Source organism: Pleurodeles waltl, chromosome 1_2 (genome assembly GCF_031143425.1).
Source record: "Pleurodeles waltl isolate 20211129_DDA chromosome 1_2, aPleWal1.hap1.20221129, whole genome shotgun sequence".
NCBI lineage: Eukaryota > Metazoa > Chordata > Amphibia > Caudata > Salamandridae > Pleurodeles > Pleurodeles waltl.
Genome location: NC_090437.1, coordinates 165,421,845 through 165,445,662, shown reverse-complemented (window position 1 = coordinate 165,445,662; position 23,818 = coordinate 165,421,845). Strand labels below are relative to the sequence as shown.

General features: G+C 43.9%; 1 protein-coding gene across 3 annotated transcripts in view; it reads left to right on the top strand.

The window, feature by feature from the left end:
- LOC138298515 (zinc finger protein 718-like) overlaps positions 1 to 19,847 on the top strand; it is a 99,552-nt gene extending 79,705 nt beyond the window's left edge. For all 3 annotated transcript variants that reach the window (XM_069236883.1, XM_069236882.1, XM_069236881.1), the window contains one exon: positions 17,001 to 19,847. In XM_069236883.1, the coding sequence (XP_069092984.1) occupies positions 17,001 to 17,746 (746 nt within the window). In that variant the 3' untranslated portion in view covers positions 17,747 to 19,847. The remainder of the gene's footprint in view (positions 1 to 17,000) is intronic.
- Positions 19,848 to 23,818: the final 3,971 nt, after the last annotated feature.

The window sequence follows — 23,818 nt, the reverse complement described above, 5'->3', positions numbered from 1 at the left end:
GCTGTGTAGAATCGGCCACATGTTGTAACTTGACATTGTCAATAGAAACAAAGCGATTTTCTTTGGCACCTGGCAGCGGGGGTAGGATAACAGTTCTTGTTCCGTGTATCCCCAACACAGGGACTGGTGCTCGATAAGAAGGGCCAAATTATTTTTTTACTGCAACCTTTTCACGCACAAGATCCCCAACCCTCGGAATCCAGCCGGTAGGTGTTACTGGCACATCCTTAATTCCTGTGGAGGCAGCACTTTTAGAAGAGTTATCTTCACGGAACTGCTGTTGATTCCTGCTCCAGATTTGTGTGGGTGTGGCCACAACGATCGGCTGACGCTCGGACTGTTATTAAAGATTTGCGAGTCTTTGTCGGTACATATGCAGTTGCGGCATTCGTTGGGCGCCATGTCGCGTAGGCTCTCATTATTTTAATGAGACTACTGGATTTTGAGCGGCAATATCGTTCACAGTGTGGGTGACTAAGTCTGACCCGCGGTGATGGACCCTTGTCGCTCTAAATCCGGGCTTTGCTCCGGCTAACTAGCAGTGCCTCATCTCTCCCAAAGGGGAGCGACAATTGGGCAGCTGAGCGCATGACATCCTATTACTTCCCAGGGAAGTCGTGATCACTCAGGTCACAACCGGTTCTCTCATACACAGTGCGGTCTCACATATAAATGACAGAGGCAGTTTGAGTTTTATAGATTGGTTTAATAAAACGACTGCATTTTAGATAGCAAAGCGTGAGCTGCAATAACCAGAACTATACAACACAGTAGGATTAAAATTGTAACGATAAGAGTGAAGCACAAGAATAAGGCTATCATAGTGCAACGAGGTTAGGTTTTCTCTAAGTTATATTTTGAGCACAGCATGTAAAGCTCTAAGCCTGCCTTTCAGGTTCCCCCAGGAGGACATCAACCCTCATACCTGAGCAAAGGCCTGTATTCTGCATCAGCATCTGCAACGGGGCAGTCAGCATCTAGTTGTAGGTTCCTGGTCGGAATCTCCCTCTGACGTGTACTAGGACTAGAAGGTGTTTTGATAACTAACAAACAAATGTTCTAAGAAAATGTCCCTACGTAAGGATGCGTTTTTTTCTACGAACACTAGAGACTAAACTTCTACCACGTTTACCGGCAATGTACCAGACTGTAGCCTTGACTGAAGCACAGGGTGAGCAAGAATGCATTGTTTGAGAACACAGTGCTGGACTAAGCTAAACAGTGTGATAGAAGGAAATAAAAACAAGACCGTAAAACTGGTTATTGTAAAATAACAGTGCGAGGGTGAATAAAATGTATCTAGGGCAAGGTGCACAGAGGCCTAATATGTTAACCTAACGTGCATGAAGCTATATTAAAAATGGCTACACTACACCACGCAGTTCGCCTCTGATGCAGGCTTCTCATGTCTAATGGGCTCTAATTTGGTTGTGGCTTCAAGATTCCATTGTGGAGACAGTGGAGGAACGGATTTAGGCATTTGGGGGGTGCATGGTACCTGTGGGGCAGGATTAGTTCAGGATTACGATAGACCCGATCGGAGCTTCACTCGGAGACGTCTAGCCTGCCATCTTGCTGGCCACGCCCCCCATGGTTGAGGCAATATCAAGCGAACTTTAAAGATTTGGACAACTCCTTCAAGCATGTGTGTTCAGTAGTTCGAATTAATTGCCTCTAATGCGTCATTATCGTACATCCCCATGCCCCATCAGTAGAGATGCTTGCCCCCCTGCACCAATTCACGTTGTACGCCATTACCTCCTTTGATACTTACTAAGCCAAACACAAACAGCTCATACCTAAGATCACCAGACACTCTGGAAAACCATCCTGGAAAACCCCGAAAGAGGTCAGACTCACTACTGGTTACGAAGTGCTGTCCTTTTTCCCACCACTGCAACTTGCCTCCACACTTGTCTAGCTTTTCAAAAGTCATCTTTCTTTCAAAGAAGTCCCCTCAAAGTCAGCTGTTGAATATGAATGAATATCCGTATTTTGGTAACATACATCTCCCACACTTTGTTGCCATCACTGTATCCAGGACATTTAAATCCTCAAATCTGCAAATCCTGTATCTTCGCTGTGGATCTCAACAATGTTCTGCTGAGAAAAACATTTAGTTGTGACTTTCGGATGACTATGGTCTTCTTGCATGCCCCTGAGGCCACAAAGGGGCCAAGTTAAGATTCCTTTGGAAACCCTGCTAGCCAAATGCATAACAGGTCAAGCCTTCGCCTTCACCCTTGCAACATCCTTATCAACCTTTAAATAAGTTACCGACTGAAATTCACAAAAACTCTTAGATTTGACAAAGCACTAATTGACCATCTCAAAGCAGCCATGCCTCTCGTGCACCTTTAAAATCTGTTCTGATGACCCAACAAAACTCTTATGCCAAAAGAAGAATTGATTAAAATTATAATCTTGGTTTGCATCGCTTGGTTACTTCCATTGCTCAAATCGCTGGCAGAAGTCTTGACCACATTGTCTCCCAATTCTTGGACCTCAGGAAAGCATACTCCTTTCGTCCCATCCTGGTCACATAATCCGACACAAACACATCCCTAAAAGGTCAAGCCACACAGTAAAATGTTTGTCTCCTTTAGAAACCTCAAGAGCATTAGCACTGACTATCCAAGCTCTAAAATACCTCTATTTCATTTGCCATCGTGACTATGAATGAATCCTTAACTTGATGGAAAAAACCTTGTCTTCTACCAGACTGACCCCGCATTAAGTGTAAAGCTCAGGGTGATTTAGAATTTCGGTGGACAAGATACTTTGTTGAAAACTCCTAGGATGTGCGGTCATAATGTTTTGTTTTTCAATAAAGAGCTCCCACTTTGGGAGTTTGTCTTTGAAAAACTAAAAATGTTAAAAGTATACTGCTGAGGCTGTCAAAGCCCAGGCCAATAGTCGTCTACAAAAGACTACTGTAAAATCCTCCGCCACCCTGATGGACAATACTTTATCTACCAGGGTCAGTCAGTCAGTCAAAACACCTTAATTCAGCTAAATATAGACATAAAAGCAAAAGAATAACATACAATACATTAAACTCCTCGAAGATAAGATTCAATAAATACATTAAAGGTAAATGATCTTCAAATCAACAAAATGCCAAAAGACGTGTTAACCTTAGTGCAACTTCCTGGCTTAATCAGGGGACATTGATTCCCTAGCTCGAACCGCAGCTTGCAAAAAGGAAAACACATGATTACAAATGTCATCGTCCCCTAGTCCCAGCAAGCAGTAATAGACTAACAGACTAGACTGGATGTTTCTACATTTCAGCAAAGGTACTAAACATTTCTTTGTATACATCAAATAACATTTACATAGAAAGAGAAAGTGCATCATTGATTTGTTTGTGCAAATTAAGCAAGGACATATTAAGGAATCCAACTTAGGTGGCAAGCCTTTTGGAAAACAAGTAGAATATTTCAAGGTACCTGCTCTGAACCTGCACAATAAGGAGCTGCACCAACCTTTATTACTGTTCACAAATATGATGTTGACGGACACGCTGCCAGTGCGTATCAATAATTCCTTACACAGACCTTTAGTCATTCAACCTGCATCCTTTCCACAATTGCTCGCTCCAACAATAAATCACTCACCTGCTGCTTACTAATGCGCACCCCTGTGTACTTTCTAAGAAAATGTTAAGAAGACCTACAGCATCCAACGTTTTACTTACATATGTTAGGCAAGGTATAGCTAACCCCTGGTCACATGCCAAGCAATCTAAAATTATATATTTTGTTAAAACTGCCTCATCAGATTGCCATACAGACATCCACAATAGAACAGGACTACAACTCACTAGATCACTCAAGTATCCTAGGCTCAGTTCCCTGTGGCATATATAGCTAGAGGCGTTAGGGGGAGCTGATAACACCTTCTGGCAGAAACGATTTTCCTCTCTTTGAAGGTTAGGTGGATTTCCCACACCCCAAATTCCTGCCTCATAAGTTGCAATGGCCACGCACTGAGTACAGTATATTTGTTTAACTGATTTTAGCAGTCTTTCCCCACGAGGGGACGGCAAATGTAATAACGAACCGATGGACCTCGTAAACTTATTTCTACATTGCTTAATATGCTGAGCCCTGGAGCCAGACAAACTAAATGTTACCGCCAAATAGGAGAAAGTGCTGGTGCTTGTTAATACATTGTCCTCCACTCTAATGGTTAAACGCTTTGGCTGTCTTGACCCGCACGTCATTAAAAAGATTTATTAAAATTTGTATTGAACTGTAAATCCCCCATAGAAAACAACAAATTAACTAACTAAGGGCCACATGTACAAAGCATTTTTGTAGTAGCAAACAGGCTGATTCACAGAATCGGCCCGTTTGGGACTAGAAAAATGCTTTTTGGGATGTACAAAGCCGAAATTGTGATTCAGTAACTTGTTACCGAATTGAAATGTGTGTTTTGCGATTCTGTATTAGGAAGGTACGTGTTCAGGGCGTCCCTTCTGAATCTGAATAGAATGATTGTTTTGTGACCATGAATGAGGTTGCAAGACAATCACAGGTAGCACCAATTTCAAATTGGTTTTAACCGTTTCGCAAAGGGCAAGGGGTCACCAAGGGACTCCTTTGCCTTTGTGAATGCATGCAAAAACGTTTTTTAGGAGCAGGCAGTGGTTCCATGGTCTTCTGCCTACCCCTAAGAAATTAAAATGAAACATTTTCTTTTTTTCTTTTTAAACGTATCCCATTTTCCTTTAAGGAAAACAGAATGTATTTAAAAAAAAGATTGCTTTATTTAAAAGCAGTCACAGACATGGCGGTCTGCTGACCCCAGAAGGCCACCATCACTGTGATTTTTGCGATTCCCAGTGGGTTGCAAATTGCGACCTACCTCATTAACATTAATGAGGTAGGTTTATTTGGGACCCACCGGGAATCGCAAAAGAAACTCAGTGGAGTTTCTTACATTTGGAATTGCTATTTCCTAATTGCGATTTGCATGGAATCGCAATTAGGAAATCACAATTCCAAATGTTCTTACATGTAGCCCTAAAAGACGCAGGGCCCTAGGGGTACGCGCAATTAACACAGCATAATTTGCGTGCCACAATACAGGTAGAGGGACTCCCCTAATCCTTGGTACATCCAGGACACACTTGCTCAACACTGAGCTCAACTCATTGACATATATAATAAATAGGAGTGGGGAAAGAATACATCCATGGCACACCCCTTGACCTATTGCAAACTCCTGTGTGACCTCCCCACTTCTTCCAAATCTTACTCTGGCCTTAGTACCGGAATACATCAAGACCAACATATGCACAGTAGTGGGATCCATTTGTACCCTAATTAGGGTCTGCCATAGTTTACCCCAATCCACACAATCAAAGGTCATTGATACATCCATGAAAGCTAAATATAAGTTCGATTTTTTTGCCACCGTTTATTTTCCAATTAACAAATTTAAATTGAGACAATGCTCAGCTGTCCGAAGTCCACTACGAAAATCATATGGACAGCTTACTAGCACATTATTTTCACTAACCCATTTGACAATCCTGTTATAAAATACTCTGCCTAGGATTTTAGCCGGTATATCAATTAGGGAAATGGGCCTATAGTACTTTGGCTCCAGCCTATCTCCCTTTTTAAAAATCAACACAATAGTCAAACACTTCCAAGAATCTGGCATCCAAGATTCCCCCAAGCAATGGTACATGTTGGTTAACATTGGGGCCCAGAGGTCCACATTGCTTTTAATCACATCAATCGGGACCCCATGCGGCCCAGGCGCTTTGCTGCCCACACTCTCCTGGATAGCCTGTATCACCTCTGGTACGGTGAACTGCAGGAAAAAAAGGGTACCCCCTGGTCTCACCTGTTCATTACTACTATTACCTGCTAAATAGAACCTAGAAAAATGTGCCACCCATTCTTCCCCATTACATCTAGTCAATGCCGCTTTAACATCCACTTGCCGCAAACAAGAGACAGCACCCCAAAATGAGGCACTATCCTTAGTACAGGATGCCTTAGTTATAATGTCCCCCACTGCTCCAGAATGCCCTTCTTCCTTCTCCTTCGTGTTGTGGTCTTATACATTTTCCACTGAACTGCAACTAAAGTACGATCCCAAGGGCTAGCATTTAAAGCCCTATGCCATGCTCAATTCGCCATCAAGCATTGATGGTCAAACCATCTGGGGCACCCTGAATCAACTTTCGGCGGCTTAACTAAGAAGTAACTAATCTGCCCACAAAACCTTCAAATGGCTTAACAATACTAGTTTTGCTCCCACCCTCTTGTAAACTCTGCATAACCAGTTGAACATTTTTTACGACTACCTCTTTGAAAAACTTTGTCGGGCCCTGTAAATTCCAGCACAACCTTAAATGATCATTTGAGGGGCATAAATTTACCAAGCTACTAACCTCCTGGTAAAGGCCCTTACACGGGACACCTAAAATAATAATATTTGGATTATGGTCCCCGTAACTGTTTCACCTGCTGCAAGGCATCTCTCAGATTATGTGAGATAAAAATTTAATCTAAAATACTAGATTTATTTCTGACCCTAAAAGTTGGTAAATCCTGCGTTCCTGTTTTCCCCACATCCATCACATTAAATAAATCTACCGAAGCAACAAGAGCCACCAACTCCACACCCCTACTCCCACTCCTACTACCTTCGGAAAAACATCCCTAGTGCTGCAAATGTTTCAGGCTTGCATTGAAATCTGCCCAAACATAGGTACAATTGGCGGCCCTTTTGGGTTCTATCTTCTACCAGTGAACTTATATATGAAAAGAGGCCTGGAAATTTCTGGTTAGGTGTATTTATAAAATCATTATTATAAAAGATAATAAATGTTAACTCCAGTGACCTTTTAAATGTAACGACCTGGAAATTTAAATTACCTACTTTTATTTCCTCCATCCTACCCTCCAATAAGATATTCACCCAGGTAGAAAGGCAACCCGCAGTCCTTCCCGCCCTTGACGGTTAAGCTGTGACACTGAAACATCTATAGCCTTCTAACCCACTTGCGTTTACTTCCCATGTTTCCTGGAGTATGATAACATCAAATCGGATGACGAACTTTTGCCTCTCCAGCAGTTACATTTTTGCCCATTCTTCATTTGCTTCCGGTGTGGCAGCCATGACCACCTCACCCACTATCTAAAACATTTACTGCTCCACTAGAGCCCGGACTGCCGTCCATTTGCTGGGCCTTCAGTCACTCCACCCCATCCAAATCCATTAAAGGTACAAACTCATTATGGAACGCAAAGCCCCCAGGCATCGGCCGAATCGCATTTCAAGATCTCACCTTGGGAGCTTCCTGGAGCGTTTTATAAAATAGCCCAAAGGTAACATGGTAATCTTAGAATTTGTTAAATTGTGCTGTGGGAAATCAAACAGAAGCTTTCACACAAGCGTCAGGTTCGAAAAATTTACTACAATACAGTCACCATCTATATCTTTCTCTGAGGGGCCAATCCATCCCACCCTACTCACCATCAATATCTGGCGGCTGTCCCCAGGGGTAAAAGATTTGTGTATACTCAACCAGCTCAAGACTTTATTCCCAAAACTGCTCCATGTTTCATTCTGATTAGCTCATAATGGAGGAACCCCTACTATCACCGTCACATAAGGACATAAAGCTGGTGGCAAACCTAAATTAACTGAACTAGGAGCATTGTCCTGCTTCATAACACCATCCCTTTGAGCAACTTAAGTACCCTTATGACGGTCAGAATGGTTACTCGAACCCATCTCTACCGGAGGCAAACATTGTACTGGTGCCGCTAGGGTTGCCACACCTGTCATTTGCTGCGAAGATCCTTCCACAGAATCCGGCCGCACCACACGAGCTACTTTGCCATGCACCTTAACCCCTCCCAATATCACCTCCCGCTCTTTCTGCGCACCCAGTAAACCCCTCCCCCCAGGCTGTTGCTCAGTCCTATCCAGGCGATCCCTAGTAGGCTGCAAATGTGTCTCTAGAACCATTTCAGAATTGCCAAACACCTCATTAACTGACACTTTTACATTTACAGCGGGCACCTTAGGGGCACCAGAGCTTTTATTTGTTGCCTTACAAGACCCCTTTACTTTCGCCCATGTCATTGAAATGCGAGGATTTTTACAAGAGGGCAACACTAAAGGCGGTTCAGGGGCTGCCCGTAACGGGGACTGAGGAACATCCTGCGATTGTAATGTACACCCCACCATATCTTCCATATACGTCAAATCCCCCTACTGTAGGTCCTCCTCTGCTTCAACAACTCGGCACACCCACAATCGGATTGTTGCTAATATGGGCATCTCCAGCCCCTCCCAAAGTTGTATTGAGCCCTCCCACTTCCCCCCTGGAGCCCATAGACAACAGCTGCTCAGTCAATGCAATTTTGTTGCTCACCACCGCCACGGCACGCTACAGCATAATGCCAATAGATGTGATCTTATATGGGACTTTCTGAGGTGGACCTGACCCACCCACAACCACAGCCTTACGCTTCCCCATACAGGATAAAGATAACAAATCTACTTTTAAAAAAAAAAAGCATATAAAGAATGTCCTTCACCGTAAACCCAGTTTAAAACAACCCCCAGAAATTCCACTTCTAATAAAAATAAAAAAAGGGCGGGGTCCAATGAGAGGGAGTGCCCCATACGCAGCAGGGCCTGCAGTTACTTTTATGCGCCGCCTGGCAATTACTTATATGCGCCTCCTTGTGCTTGAGGAGGACACAAAGCGGCTCCTGCCGTGTTGGATGCTGGATCTTGCAGTTTCCAGCTCCCAGGCCCTAGCAAAGACTCTCCCTACCTATTTGTTTAATTATTTACGGCCCCCTTGCATAACCAGTCTCCAGGGGCACACTTGTAAACCACTATCTGTGTGCCCCAAGAGTTCCTATGAATAGGGGCTGCCACCTGAGGCCTTCCTGGATTCAAATCCAGGCAAATCCGGGCAAGTTTCTGCTGCAGTCACTCTCTTTGTAAGGATAGTCCCTCTAATTTGACTCTCTTTGTAAGAATGGTCCTTACACACTGCACCCCTTTCCTATTATCGCTGTTACTGGGCTCCACTGCTGGGGGGGTACCTCCCCCAACCTTGCAATGTCCCTAGTCGCAGTCCCACTCTCCTACCTGGGGGCGGTGTGAGGCCTCAGACCTCCCCCCCCACCCCTCCCCCTGGCAGCACCAGCCCAGCAACTGTTGTCAGGTAGGCCCTTTCCGGCCATTTGGGCACTCAGCTCTTAGCGTCGTTTTGCTGCACAGGGTGCAAAGAGCGCAGCCCGGGCCTTCGCTTCGGCCGGCTCCGCTCATGGGTGCTCTTCTCTCCTCTCCCCTCACTCCTCTTTCTGGTAATCGCCCCTGATAATCTGATAGTCTTTATCCACTTCAGGCCAGGGATGCTCTCAGGTGCGAGACTTTAGTCTGGTGGTTGATGGTGTTGGCAGGCACCTACAGGGGCGCCTAAAAACCTGAGACGCCACTACGGAAATCCCAGCATCAACTAATGATGGCCACGGCAGACGCTATGGCAGCCATGTCAGCCGTGGACCCACGAAGCAGTTGCACTGCTCCCACAGCTCCTGTTCATGCAGCTTCCACTCTGGCTCCGTAAGACACTGCGAGGGAAGAACTTTGACTGGGAGGATGGAAATCTCCCAAAGCGACTGCGGCCTCTCCACAGCGGCTGCGGCAGCAGGAAGGAAGGCAAAGGAGCAATCCAGGAGATGACGATAATCAGTGCTTCAAATCTGAGAACCCTACTTCATGGAATCTGCAATCATGCTCACTCAACATCTCCCTTTTGTCTGGTGAAGTCCCTCAGCCATTTAAACACTTGTGATCATTTCACTATCGGAAGAATCCCATGGGGACCAAGCAATCATTCACTCAAACATCTTGTGATTACTCCATTATCAAAGAAATCCTATGAAGACCAAGAATTCCTTGCTATCTACTGTCCTATTTCTGGTAACAGCAGTGTAGCTAAAATATTTTAGGCTGGGGTAATTCCCAACTTTCAGTGAACCTCCTAAGAAGTTTCTAAACTGGATTTCAACCCTGCCAAGGGACTGAGACATACTATATTAGAAACTGAGAGCATCTGCTTATGGCCTTGTATCAGGGGAAGTTTTGCTGTTTTGCTCCTCGAATGCTTGACCATGGTCCATCATAAAATTCTCTTGGACTGACGTGCATCCCACTGTGGTAGTACAGTTCTCTAATGGTTTTCCTTTCTGGAAAATAGTTTGCACCTGGTAAAACTTGTTTCGCACCTGTCAATGTCCAATAATGGTACCCATGGTGGTCCATGGGGTTTGTCACTCTTTATAATATTGCCTGCATACATTTTTGTGACGTTCAACATGTTACATAAATATGCTGACGTGATACAAATTCTCATTGAAAATTCTATCTAACTGGATGATTTCTGAAAACCCTAAAACAACCAAGCAAGCATCATAAAACAGGTGTACAAGAATTGACTCTGTCATAATACCTCCAGGACCTTTATTTTATGTAGAAGGCCACCTCCTTGCAAATTATGACACATTCTCATCTTTTGTGTTGTTCTTGATGCAGACACCTTACTGATTCCACAGATTAATAAAGTAAAAAACTGCATTTTTCCATCCCTACAATCTTTGACGGTTCCTGCCTCTTTGGCTAATTTACAAGGGATCCCACTGGTCACTGCTGTAATTAAAAATAGTTGAGTAGCTGGGATCATCCTGCTAAGACGACAGCTAAACTCTGAAGTGCACAATACTATGTAGCCCCCCCATCCTTAATTTGAAACTCATTTATCATGTTGCTTCTGCAATGATGCCCCTTCATTGACTCCTGTCCAAGCAGAAGTTATATTTCAAGACCTTATGCCTTGTTGAGAGTCTGTCCATGGTCAAAAGCCATCCTACATATCCAACTTGCTATTGGCATACATCTAATGAGATGCCATACATTTAATCAGATATCTAAGGTCAGCTGCTTAACAAGGACTCTTCCTACTTGAGGGATACAAATATTTTAGTTTTTAATTATTATACACTGACAGCTCTTGGACTGCTTCCCATGAGACCAAAAGGCTATTCAAAAGATGCTTTTGTTACAGTCATTATATCATCTCATCACAATCTTATCCTCTGTCCATCATCAATGCATTTGCTAGATGTACACAAAAAATAAAATAAATAAAAAATGCAGTGGCCCTCGATGCAACAAAATGTATCCAAAACAACCTACTGGCCCAAGGATAGCATGATGATTTATCTAAATTTGGAGACACTAGGCAGTAGTCGGGGGCAATCAAGGGGTCTTCCCAGTTTAATAAAAATCATATCCCTGCCAACCTGAGCAGAGGGCTTCATTGTGGGCCTTCACAGGGGAGTAGAAGGGCAGTGCTAACATGTTGTGAGGCCTTTTTGGGCCCACATTGGTTCTCCATTTTAGCTTAGTTTTGTTTTTGTATAGTTTACAAGTTTTTAGCTGTTATCACATTTTTAGCAATGACATTTTACACACTTTATGCTAGTTAAATATTATTCCGAGAATATATTGTACATGCTGCTTGTGTTGTCTGCTCAGAGACAGCTTCTAACATGTAGGTATATCATTGCATCAGAGCTGTGCCTCTGACACGGTGTGGCTTTGATTATATAAATGATGCACTGATACAGAGGGGTCAAAGGAGCACTCCGTCCACTACTACCCTGGAACGATTCCTCTAGTCAACATGCAGCTCTGCTGATCTCTTACCTTGCAGAGAAAGATTGCTAACGTCACTCTAGACTGGCACCCTTGCTCAGCTTTCTAGGCATGGGGGTCTTTGGCTCCTTCTTGTGTTCACCCTGGACATACCTGAGTAAACGAAGAAAAGAGTAAGGTCTGTTTTCACAACTTCCTTGGGAGTCAGAGTATAATGTTTGAGGATTCCTGCAATGGTGGCGCCATGTTATACGCTTCCCAATAGGGGGGCGGAACTTCAGGACAAGAGGAGTGAGTCCATCTTCACCATCAGAAGCTGTAAACCTGATACCTTGCTAGCTCACAGTGCCTCACCTGAACCCCCAACCTTCCTAGGGTAACAGATGATAGCAGAGTTGGATGGGGTGCATATTTAAAATCACTAATTGCAATGCCAATGTTCTGGTATATGAGGGTGATGGTGAATGTGATTGTCTTCTGTACATAGATTGGGAGTAGAACATGCATTAAGGATGTATTTAAGAGAAATTCAAATGTGCTGAATTAAATGCAAGACCTTCTTTGTGTGGTCCCTTGTTTCTTGTTACCAAATAGTATATTTTTTGGTTGTAGTAAAGATCTACAATTATTGAAATATGTATTGGTTTATATAATGATCATATAATTCACTGTTTTGCTAGAGAATTCTAGCTTCAGATTCCTCACCTTTTGAATATTCTCCAGGCGGCAGACTGGATCCAGATGCTTTTTTGTAGTACCTCTGTACACCAGAATGTGGCACTGTGCTGCTCTACACTGATGCTCTGTGCCGATTCCTTGCTTGACTCAAGAACTGATGCTACCCTTGGCACCCATACACAGTGCAGGCACGACTTCGGCACCCAAAGAGATGGCACAGACTTGATGCCGGTCCAAATTAGAACTGCACCCCAACCGAATCCAACAAAGGTTTCTGCTCTTGCCTTACATCCAGGCAGGCAACACTCCTTACATTCTCTTTTTAGCGCAGACTCCAACAATGATCCTGATCAGAGTGGAGTTCCTCTGCCCTGTGCCAATGACAATTGGTATGAAGACTTGCTAGATACTAGTGGGCTAGACACCTCCTCAAAGTCCTCCCTCTTCTGCCCCCCCCGGTCAAGCCACAGAAGAATCTGCGTCCTATGCCATGGCCATGCGTAGGGCAGCAGAAGTCCTTAAGCCCCAGTTTCCTATAATGGAGGTGAAACCCAACCTCCTGATGAACGTCCTGCAGTCTGGCCACACTGCTTCTGAGCCTCTTCTACCTTATAATGAGGCCTTGACTTATACCCTACTAGGGGCTTGGGCTAAGACGTGTACCAGACCTCCAGTCAATAGCCAGATTGCCAGACGGCATTGCCCTGCTCCAGGCGATCCGCCCTTCTTGTAGCAGTCCCCTTTTCCTGAGAGGCTTGTACTGCAGGCCTCCACCAGCTGGACCATCTCCAACACTTTTTCTACTACTTGCCCTTCGCAGGGAGTTGAAGCGTGGGGAGACATTGGGTAAATGCTTCTCTTCTTCTTCCAGTTTGGCCCTTAGGTCCATTGATGCTTCTTGCTTACTAGGCTGCTACACTCATGACCAATAGGACTCAGTGTTGAAGGACCTCCCAGGTGTTCCTGAAGATCTTTGCCCTGTTCTGTCACAGGCCATTCAGGATGCTCGTGATGGGGCCACATTCACAAATCGTTGTGGCTTGGACACCACCAACTCCAGTGGCTAAGCTATAGGCACCAGTGTTGTCATCCTTTTGTAATGTGTGGTTACTTTCATTTGGGTTCTCGAGTGATGTCCAGTCCTTCCTGATGGACATGCCGTTCAAAGGGCCTCACCTGTTCGGGGACAAGGGTGATTATGCCCTTGAATGTTTTAAGGAGAATAGGGTCACTGCTTGCTCCATTGGCCTTTCCACCAGCCTTGTTAGCAACACTTTCAACATTCCTTTCATGGCTTTGGGGGAAGCATTCCCTATCGGCTCCCTATCCCACCCCTATAAGGAACCCAGCTGTTTTGCAGGAGCAGCGATGGTGCCCACCACTCCACGGCCTAGGTCAGCATGCAGCGCAGTACACCACAATGATCCTTTCCAGGCTGGCTAGCGATCACATCAGACAGGTGGGTCCTCTATATTTTTCTCAAATGCTATGCCATAGCCTTCCTTTGGTCCCCACTGCAGCTTTGTCTATCCAATGGCCGACTGAGGACCATTTCTCCATTTTGAATCAGGAGATGCAAGCCCTTTTGTTCAAAGGGTCCATTGAGAGGGTACCTGGGCCAGCAGAAGGACTTGGTTGTTATTCCCACTACTTTCTGTTGCCCAAGAAGGACAGAGGTCTTTGACCTATTCTAGATCTGCGCCCTCTCAGTTTCTTCTTCCACAAGTAGTTAAACATGCTCATCCTGGCCCAGGTCTTGTCGGCCTTGGACCCTGGAGACTGAATGGTATGTTGTACCTGCAGGACAGTTATTTCCATTTATCCATTCTGTCGGCTCATCAGCACTACCTGAGGTTCGTGCTGGGAGAGGAGCATTTTCAGTTGGCTGTGCTCCCCTTTAGTTTCACCACACACCTTGGGTGTTCATGAAAGTGGCATGCCTGCTCTGAAGGTGTTCTCCCACCACAGCCATCAGTCTTCCTCTACCTTAATGACTGGCTGCTGAAGGTAGCCCTGCCCCATGCAGTCATCAGTCACACCCAGATGAAGACAAACCTCCTAGACATCTTTGGGGTTCATTAGTCCAGGATCTCAGGGTATGATCCTGATCCTCAGTTCTGAATTTCAATGAGGTTGACTCTGAGGGTGCTGGGATTGCTGGCCTTTTTTGTCCAGCTGGTCGAGCATGCCAGGTGGCATGTGCGGGATCTGATGTGGGATCTGAAATCACAGAGGGCACACCATCAGGGGGACCTGTCCAATCACGTCCAGATCTCAGAGGAGACTACACAAGATCTGCAGTGTTGGCTACTGAACTGCAATTGGTCAGCGACACGCCCTGCTTCATTCCCTACCCAGAACTGACAGGGTGACTGATATATGGCTCTGGATTGGGGCCGCCATCTGGGAGAGGTGGAGATCAAAGGCCTTGGTCTTCGGCAGAGCCCGGCACCATATAAACCTTCTGCAGCTGAAAGCCATTAGTTTGGCTCTGAAAGCCTTCCTGCCATCCATCACGGGGAGGCTGGTACAGGTGCACACAGACAACACCACAGTGATGTGGTGCTACAATAAACAGGCTGGGTGGGGTCGTGGTCCCTGTGCCAGGAGGCTTTGCACCTCTGTAAATGACTGGACCATCACTGTACCTTCCTGGTGGCAAACCACCTGGCAGGCTCTCTGAACAGCAGAATGAACGAACCTAGCCATCTGCGACTAGGGGATCACGAGTGACAGTTATACCCTGGGGTGGCGCAGGGTCTCTTCCACAAAAGGGAAAAACCTTGGCTTAATGTATTCCCCACTGCCGTGAACGTGCAATGTCAGCACTTATGCCTGTTGGAGTTTCCATGTCATCTCTCGTTCGGAGACAAGTTCTGCCTCGAGTGGAACCTGGGACTCCTTAATGCCTTTCCGCCTACACCACTCCTACTTTGAATTCTCAAGAAGACCAGGACAGACCAAGCTAAAGTCATCCTAGTGGCTCCAGACTGGACACAGAGAGTATTTTATGCAGAACTCCTGGGCTACAGCATCTGTCTTATGATCAGGTTGCCCCTATGGAGGATATACTGTCACAGCAGAACAATTGGGTTCTCCACACTGGCCTTCACAGTACCTTTGTGCGTGAAAATTGAGTGGCAACAGCTGAATACCTTTGACCTTCCTCAGGAGGTGGTTAATGTCATCATGGCAGTCAGGCATCCCTCGACAAGAACTTTATATGCCTGTCGTTTAGACATATTTGTGGTTTGGTGTGGCACTTGACAGATTTACCAACTCCAGCCCAAACTGTCGTTTTGTTTATTATTTGTGCTGTCTCTGGTTTTTGATAGGGCTGCTTGTTTCCCATCTACATTTGTGATGCCCCAATGGAACTTCAGTCTTGTCCTTGTGTATCTGATGTGTACTCAGTTCTAACAGCTCCACTGTTGTCCTTTAAGGCTTCTCACCATCACTACTGTGTTCATAATTACCATCAACTCAGTAGGGCGTGTGAGTGAGCTTCAGGTTTTGTGCGTTCATCTTTCATACGCCACCTTCTTACCCTGTAGGCTGTTTCTGCTTACAAAGACATCCTTTCTCCCAAAAGTTGGGACACCATTCCACATCGGCGAATCCATCACCTTGACGATGTTCTGTGCTCCATCTCACCCCTCTAAGGGGGAGGACAGGCTCTGTCACTTAGACCCTGAGAGCTCGCAGCTTCTACATTGATCCCAGTAACAACTACTGGGTGTATGATAAGCTGTTTGAGGGGTACGCTGGAGCGAAACATGGCAAGGCTGTGCAGAAACATACCATCTCCCACTTGATCATGCTCTGCCTTAAGATCTGTAATGCACAGGTGAAGAAGGAGCATTTGGAAGGAGTGCTTTCCCATTCCACCAGGGTCAAAGCTACTACCAATTCGTTAGCATGTGACTTCCCTGTCTTAAACATCTTCCAGGCAGCTAAGTGAGTGTCCTCACATATGTTCATGTAGCACTATTGATAGACAGCCCAGTCCAAGAAGGGCACTTTGCCCCCTCAGTTTTGCAGAACTTTCTGTTTGAGTCCATCCACAGCCCTCCCACTTTAGGTACTGCTTTGGTATCTATTCAGAAGGTGAGGAATCTGTGGCTAGAAGTATCTATCAGAAGATCAAGATACTTGCCTTCGGTAACGCTCCTTCTGGTGGGAGCTCTATCTAGCCGCAGATTCCCCACTGTGCATCCCATCATCCCTGTTGTGTAGATGTTTCTATCCTTTAATAAGATCCCACATCCAGGAATTTGCACAATTATATATCGATTTGCTTTTGGGGCTCCAAGTCTGGAGGCACGGTTAGTCTTGAAAGCAACTGAAGTAAGTGTGTGAGAGTGGTGCTTTTATAGGCCTGAACCGTCATTTTCAGAGCAGAACGGGGTCAGTGCAGACCTGCACAGCACCACCTTCCAGTGAACAGAGGTACTACAACAAAGTTTTCCGTATGCAGTCTGATGCCTCAGGAATATTCAAAAGTTGCGGAATCTGCGGCTAGAGTCTGTACCAGACAGGGCGTTACTGAAAATAAGTAACTTCTTCATCAGTGTTGTTGACAAGTGTCATATTTTCTTCCCACAACCCAGATACCAAATCGACAGCAAACTCCATCACACAACAGCAGTTATGCTTCTGGGAGGAAGCCTCTGCAAGCAAACAGTACGGGAGAAGCAAGAGTCCTACATCAGATAGCACTGACTATCACCAAAGCAATCAAAGTGACTCATTGTACACATCTATTGAATACCACAGCAGCTTTAACCGGAAACCTAAGCCAACCAAATCTAAGCGTACTCTCATAGGAAAGAAACCATATACCTGCACCGAATACCTGAACCCACTTCAGAAACCACAGACTTTATTGGAAAACTATATTTGTAGTCAGTGTGGAAGTTGGTTTAGCCAGTCAAGAAATAATGTAGCACATCAGCAAATTAACAACAGAGAGCAGCATAACATATGCAGTGAATGTGAGAAGAGTTTACCGAAGTCAAAAAAGAAACATACAGATTGGGAAGAGAGACCCTACAAATGCACTGAATGTGGGAAGAGTTTCAGAAAGTCACAAACATTGATGATACATCAAAGAGTACATACTGGCGAGAAACCATATCCATGTAGTAAATGTGGGAAACATTTCAGACAGTTAGCACACCTTGTCAAACATCAAAGAATGCACTTGGGAGAGAAACCCTACATTTGCAACATATGTGAAAGGCGGTTCATTGACTCGTCACATCTGAAAAGACATCAGAAGATACATACCAGAATCCCGAGAGTGGCGATTCCACGGAGGAGAATAGAAACCATAAAGTGGACAGTTGAAGGTTGAATGGATCAATTATGTTGCTACTTCCTTTTCAGGAAATGGAGTTTACATACCTTTGCATATTTGCCAGCTAAAATCCAGCTCAGAGACTATCATTCAGAGAAAGGGAGACTGCTGACACTGCTTCTAACACATTCTAACACACCACCATTATAAGGCTTATTATTACCTGAAGGTGATTTACATTTTTCCTGACAATCAAAAAACAAGAACTGTCCATGTGCAATGTGTCTCCATAGAGAATGTTGTTAATACTGCAGCAGTAAGAGATAAATGTTAGAGAGTAATGGCAAACAAGAAACCCCAGGGCATGGATCATATTACATGGACAAAACATAAAAGAAAGGGAAGGTTACTTGTCAGTAAGACTGAATCGTTCACTTCTATACCAGTTCAGGTTGCCAACCTATCAGTGTCTCCCTGGTCTTGAGATGGTACTCCCATAATAAGTAATATATCATTTTAATTCCTTCTTACAGTGATCACAGTAAAAGGCGACTACCTTTTATCACATCCATTTCCTGGCATTACATTCCTTTTTTTTTGCTCAACAGTCACCCTAATAATACATGATTATAGACCCACTGAAGAAAGGGTAGTGTACTACAACCCCTTAAGAGCAGTGTGAAGAATAGAGTCATGATTTGCAGTGGCGTCCAAGCAACCTTCATTCAGGTTTCAGATTTACGCACATAATGATACAAGGTAAAAGGTAAAAGGTAAAAGGTCTAAACATTGTACACTATAATTTAGCACTGTCAAACTAGAAAAAAAGGTTTGGGAAGCTAAATGTGCATTGCAGTTGTCAAATGCGAAACACAACTCAAACCAAAGACAACCATACAATGTGGCTGAGAGGTGGCCATAGTTTCAACTGTTTAGTTTCAGAGGACCTGTCAGCTGCTCACACGACCAGGGGGAGAGATGCAGGCAAATGTGTCTTGGCAAGGATTGACCCAGTACCCCCATCATTTTTTTGAGAGACCACACACTGCCTTTTCCCACGATCTGCTCCTGCTATGTTAAAGTCTGAGTAGCCCAGAGCACCCTTTAGTGCCAGTTCCACCCCTGAGGCAAGTTTCACTGAGATGGTTATTCTGTGCCAACTACTACAGCTCAGGTCTCCTTCTGTGTGTCCCTCAACATGAGAATGTAGCAATGCACAGATAACCTTCTTTCACCTACTTAGAGGTGTATGAATTTGAATACTCCGACTAGATAGGAAAACTGTCCAGATGAAAAGTTCTGATTAAGTGACTCTCTGTCAGCATCTGTTGATCCAGATTAGAATCGCTACTTCTTGGCCTCACACAAGAAAATAGTAAACCCAAAAAATATACTGAAGTCCCTTCCATGACTAATTCTAACAAACATTGACATGCTAATTCACCTCCACATTTGCTTCTGAAACTGCACAGTTGAGAGGGCCAGACACCTACAAAGACCTTTTAGAGCTCACCATGTGTAGTGCTTTCCTCTTATCTAGTTTTTAAGCACTAACATAACACAACAGAAATGCACTTCTGAGGTCAAAGAAGACTTTTATTGTTGTTAATTCTTCCCCAACCACAATATTTATGAATGACGAATTAGTAGCTTTCAAGCCCGAGTTAATCAAACAAAATATATCAGTTTGCAATATACACAGCAGGTTATATTTATAAGATATTGAATGCAAAGCAAAACAAATACTTCACTGTGTGGGAAACTATTTAAAGCTTCATCTTTCTAAGGTCTGCAAGCTGATGACCCCCTGTCAGCCGCGAGAAAGAGATTCATCTACCCACACGGGATTGCTGGCAGCTGGCGCCAAGCTCCAGCATGAGGTCCGGCAGATTCGAATCTGACTCTCTGCAGCCTGTTACATTCGTTACAAAGGTGTGCCCCCTCCTCTCAGACCTGGGAAACTGAGCAAGCCTTTTGGAGACTGGCCAGGTCTCCAAGACTACTCCTGTTCCCAAGCTCAAGCGAAGAAAAACAACACCCATGTACCCTCTCTTATCAGGTCTAGTCTACTGTGAGAAAAACATCTTGGTTCTCTTGTTCAAAAACACAGCTTGGAAAAATACAGCTTGGATTCTCAACTGCAATGTCTAACTCCACGTTAAAGGCAATAGGCAGCTAACCTAAATATCAAATGCAATGTCATGTTAAAGGCAATAGGCAGCTAACCTAAATATCAAATGCAATGTCTAGTGTCATGTCAAAGCCAATAGGCAGCTGAGCTGAATACAAAATGCAATGTATAATATCATGTCAAAGCCCATAGGCAGCTGAGCTGAATATAAAATGCAATATATAATATCATGTCAAAGCCAATAGGAATGGCTAATGCAATGTCAAAGCCCATAGGCGGCTCAACTGAATACAGAAAGTAATGGCTAATGCCATGTCAAAGCCAATAGGCAGAATGCAATGTCAAAGCCCATAGGCGGCTAAACTGAACAAAACATACCATGTGCTACTGGTGAACATTGAGCAACTAATATGCGCAGTGGTGAAACACAAAGTCATTGGTCAAAACAAAATTTAACAAATGGCAGTACATTCCGCCCTTTGACCAATGAATTTTTGTTTCACATATTTCTTGTTTCAAACAAAAACAAAAAAAACATCAGCACAAAAAAAACATTATCAGCAAGTCACATTTGAATGATCAAAACAATCCCTGTAAAGCAATAGAAGTGAATTAACACATTGATTTCATAACCTTTCACATCAGATACATCTATACAGAAAAGACTGAGCAATTTGTACTCTGAATGAGTCTCTAATTCAACAGTGTTAGCAATTTGATCTGGCATGAGTTCTACTCATGTAAAGGGGCACGGTCCACCTGAAAGGTTTGCTGGAAGATAAGCAAAAGTCAGAGTTCCATACGAGAGGGAAAAAAAAAAAACACAGCTTAGTTCCAGTGGAAGAATGCAATCAAACAAGTTGAACTTGAACTGAAGGCGCAGTTTGCGCAAAATGGATCCATGGTGCTGGCACTTTACTCAGCCAGGTTCAGGTTGGGGATTCGGTCCCTTCCCCGACCCCACACGCACACACCGGAAGGGGGACCACACAGCACACTCAGGGACAGTGGCGAAACGTGGTAGGATCTGCAAAAGAAACAAGTATGACTTTTCTTGCAAATAATATTTTTCATTTAAACTGCACCCTTCCTCTTTCTTTCCCTGTTTTATAATCAGCAGGACGTTTTTGAGGCCCTTTGTTATATTTTCTGCAGGTTCTGGAGGATCACTTGGGGCTTCAGCCCACACATCAGCACTGAGGTTTTTATCTGCTGCGCCACAGCTTCCCTTTTCTTGCACTGTCAGAAGGGCTGGGGCAGACTCCTTCTTTAACAAACCTCCATTCACTGCACTTTTGCCAATTTGGGCCATTCTGTCTCCAATTTGTTTGAATGAATCAGATTCTTTTCTAGGTATCAGCATAATTTCGATTTTTCCTTGGTAATTTGCAGCAATCACTCTCCCTAAAACCTGATCAATTTGCCATTTCTGTCCTGGTAACTTTCCTCTCCCCAACTGCTCTGTGACTGCTTGCATGACAGATTGCTTTTGTGCGTGCTGCACAGTTTTTATCAAATCTAGGGGAATGTGCATCTCTCTCATCTCTGCCCACCTGTAAGTGGCTTTTTCTCTCAGCTGTTCACATTTCTGGGGCACCCACTTAGCCATCCCCACTAAGGCAGAATTCTGGGTGTACATTTCTCTCTCTGAATTTTTCTCATTAACATCTGCAAGGTAATTGAGCCAGTTAGGTGCTAAAACATTAGCAATGAACCAAAAATCAGCGTAAAAATGACACATCTCACGTAGCTCTTGCTTTAAAATCTGACACACATTATACAACTCCATTCCTTCTCCTGTGCCAGAAAACAACATTTCAGTCAATGAATCATTAGTAAAACAAACATGCTTTTTATCTTCAGTGGACACGAATTCAAATGGTGCACACAATTTCATTGGTAACTCTTTTATTTGTGGTACTCTAGCCCTGTCTTGCAAGTACCAGATCCATTGTATGATTCTAGCTAGGGGCACTATTTTCTTTCCTTGTTCTTGATTTACATGTACATAAGTATTTGCACTCAATTTCACTGCGCAGAAACCTGAAGTCTGCATTATTTCATTTGCCAAATCACAAGCGCGCAGCTGCATATAATTTTTCACAGTGACCATATACAAAAGTGTTAGGATTTCACTCAAATGAGGGCTATTCTTTTTCCAAAAATCAAACAAGCTAATGCAACTCGGTGTCTCTTTCTCTAAAATCTTTCGTTTTACTTGTGCATTTTGCAACGGTAACTCGTAAATCACATTCTGAGCTCTCTCGTCCGTGTTATCAGTTAAGGAATGCATTTTGGCTGCCAAAAACCCTGGCTCACACGAAAACTCAAAGCAGCTCGGAGCTGTCTTAACCCCCTCATTACTGGAATGGGACAAGAAAGATTCTTCTACAACAGCAGTTTTATAACTTTCAGTCTGGCGAATTTGCTCACGTAAATTCCTATTTTCATGTTCCAACTTCCTATATTTCTCCTGCATTTCTCTATAAGCAGATAAAGGTATCCAGACCTTTCTGTCATCATTACTTCCAAAAGACACGTTTTCTACATATGTACAACAGGAATTATTTCTCGAAGCACTATCAGGCATTTTAGCTACACATGCATTTTCAGACATGGTCTGTCGTGCTTCTGTAATTCCCCAAACAGAAAACAATTCACAGTTTTTCCGAGCACCATCGGGCAGTTTAACAACACATGCATTCTCAGACATGGTCTGCCGTGCTACTGTGATTCTCCAAACAAAAAAAACAATTTCTGTAATTCTCCAAACAACAAAAACAATTACACTTTTAAAGTGTGCACTTAGAAATCTACCAACTCGTCAACACCCTCTTAATCACCTCTTAATGACCGACCCCACTTCTGGTACCAATTGTAGTGCTTTCCTCTTATCTAGTTTTTAAGCACTAACATAACACAACAGAAATGCACTTCTGAGGTCAAAGAAGACTTTTATTGTTGTTAATTCTTCCCCAACCACAATATTTATGAATGACGAATTAGTAGCTTTCAAGCCCGCGTTAATCAAACAAAATATATCAGTTTGCAATATACACAGCAGGTTATATTTATAAGATATTGAATGCAAAGCAAAACAAATACTTCACCGTGTGGGAAACTATTTACAGCTTCATCTTTCTAAGGTCTGCAAGCTGATGACCCCCTGTCAGCCGCGAGAAAGAGATTCATCTACCCACACGGGATTGCTGGCAGCTGGCGCCAAGCTCCAGCACGAGGTCCGGCAGATTCGAATCTGACTCTCTGCAGCCTGTTACATTCGTTACAAAGGTGTGCCCCCTCCTCTCAGACCTGGGAAACTGAGCAAGCCTTTTGGAGACTGGCCAGGTCTCCAAGACTACTCCTGTTCCCAAGCTCAAGCGAAGAAAAACAACACCCATGTACCCTCTCTTATCAGGTCTAGTCTACTGTGAGAAAAACATCTTGGTTCTCTTGTGCAAAAACACAGCTTGGAAAAATACAGCTTGGATTCTCAACTGCAATGTCTAACTCCACGTTAAAGGCAATAGGCAGCTAACCTAAATATCAAATGCAATGTCATGTTAAAGGCAATAGGCAGCTAACCTAAATATCAAATGCCATGTCTAGTGTCATGTCAAAGCCAATAGGCAGCTGAGCTGAATACAAAATGCAATGTATAATATCATGTCAAAGCCCATAGGCAGCTGAGCTGAATATAAAATGCAATATATAATATCATGTCAAAGCCAATAGGAATGGCTAATGCAATATCAAAGCCCATAGGCGGCTCAACTGAATACAGAAAGTAATGGCTAATGCCATGTCAAAGCCAATAGGCAGAATGCAATGTCAAAGCCCATAGGCGGCTAAACTGAACAAAACATACCATGTGCTACTGGTGAACATTGAGCAACTAATATGCGCAGTGGTGAAACACAAAGTCATTGGTCAAAACAAAATTTAACAAATGGCAGTACACCATGCCAGAGTGAAACATGTTATGTGAGATAGCATTC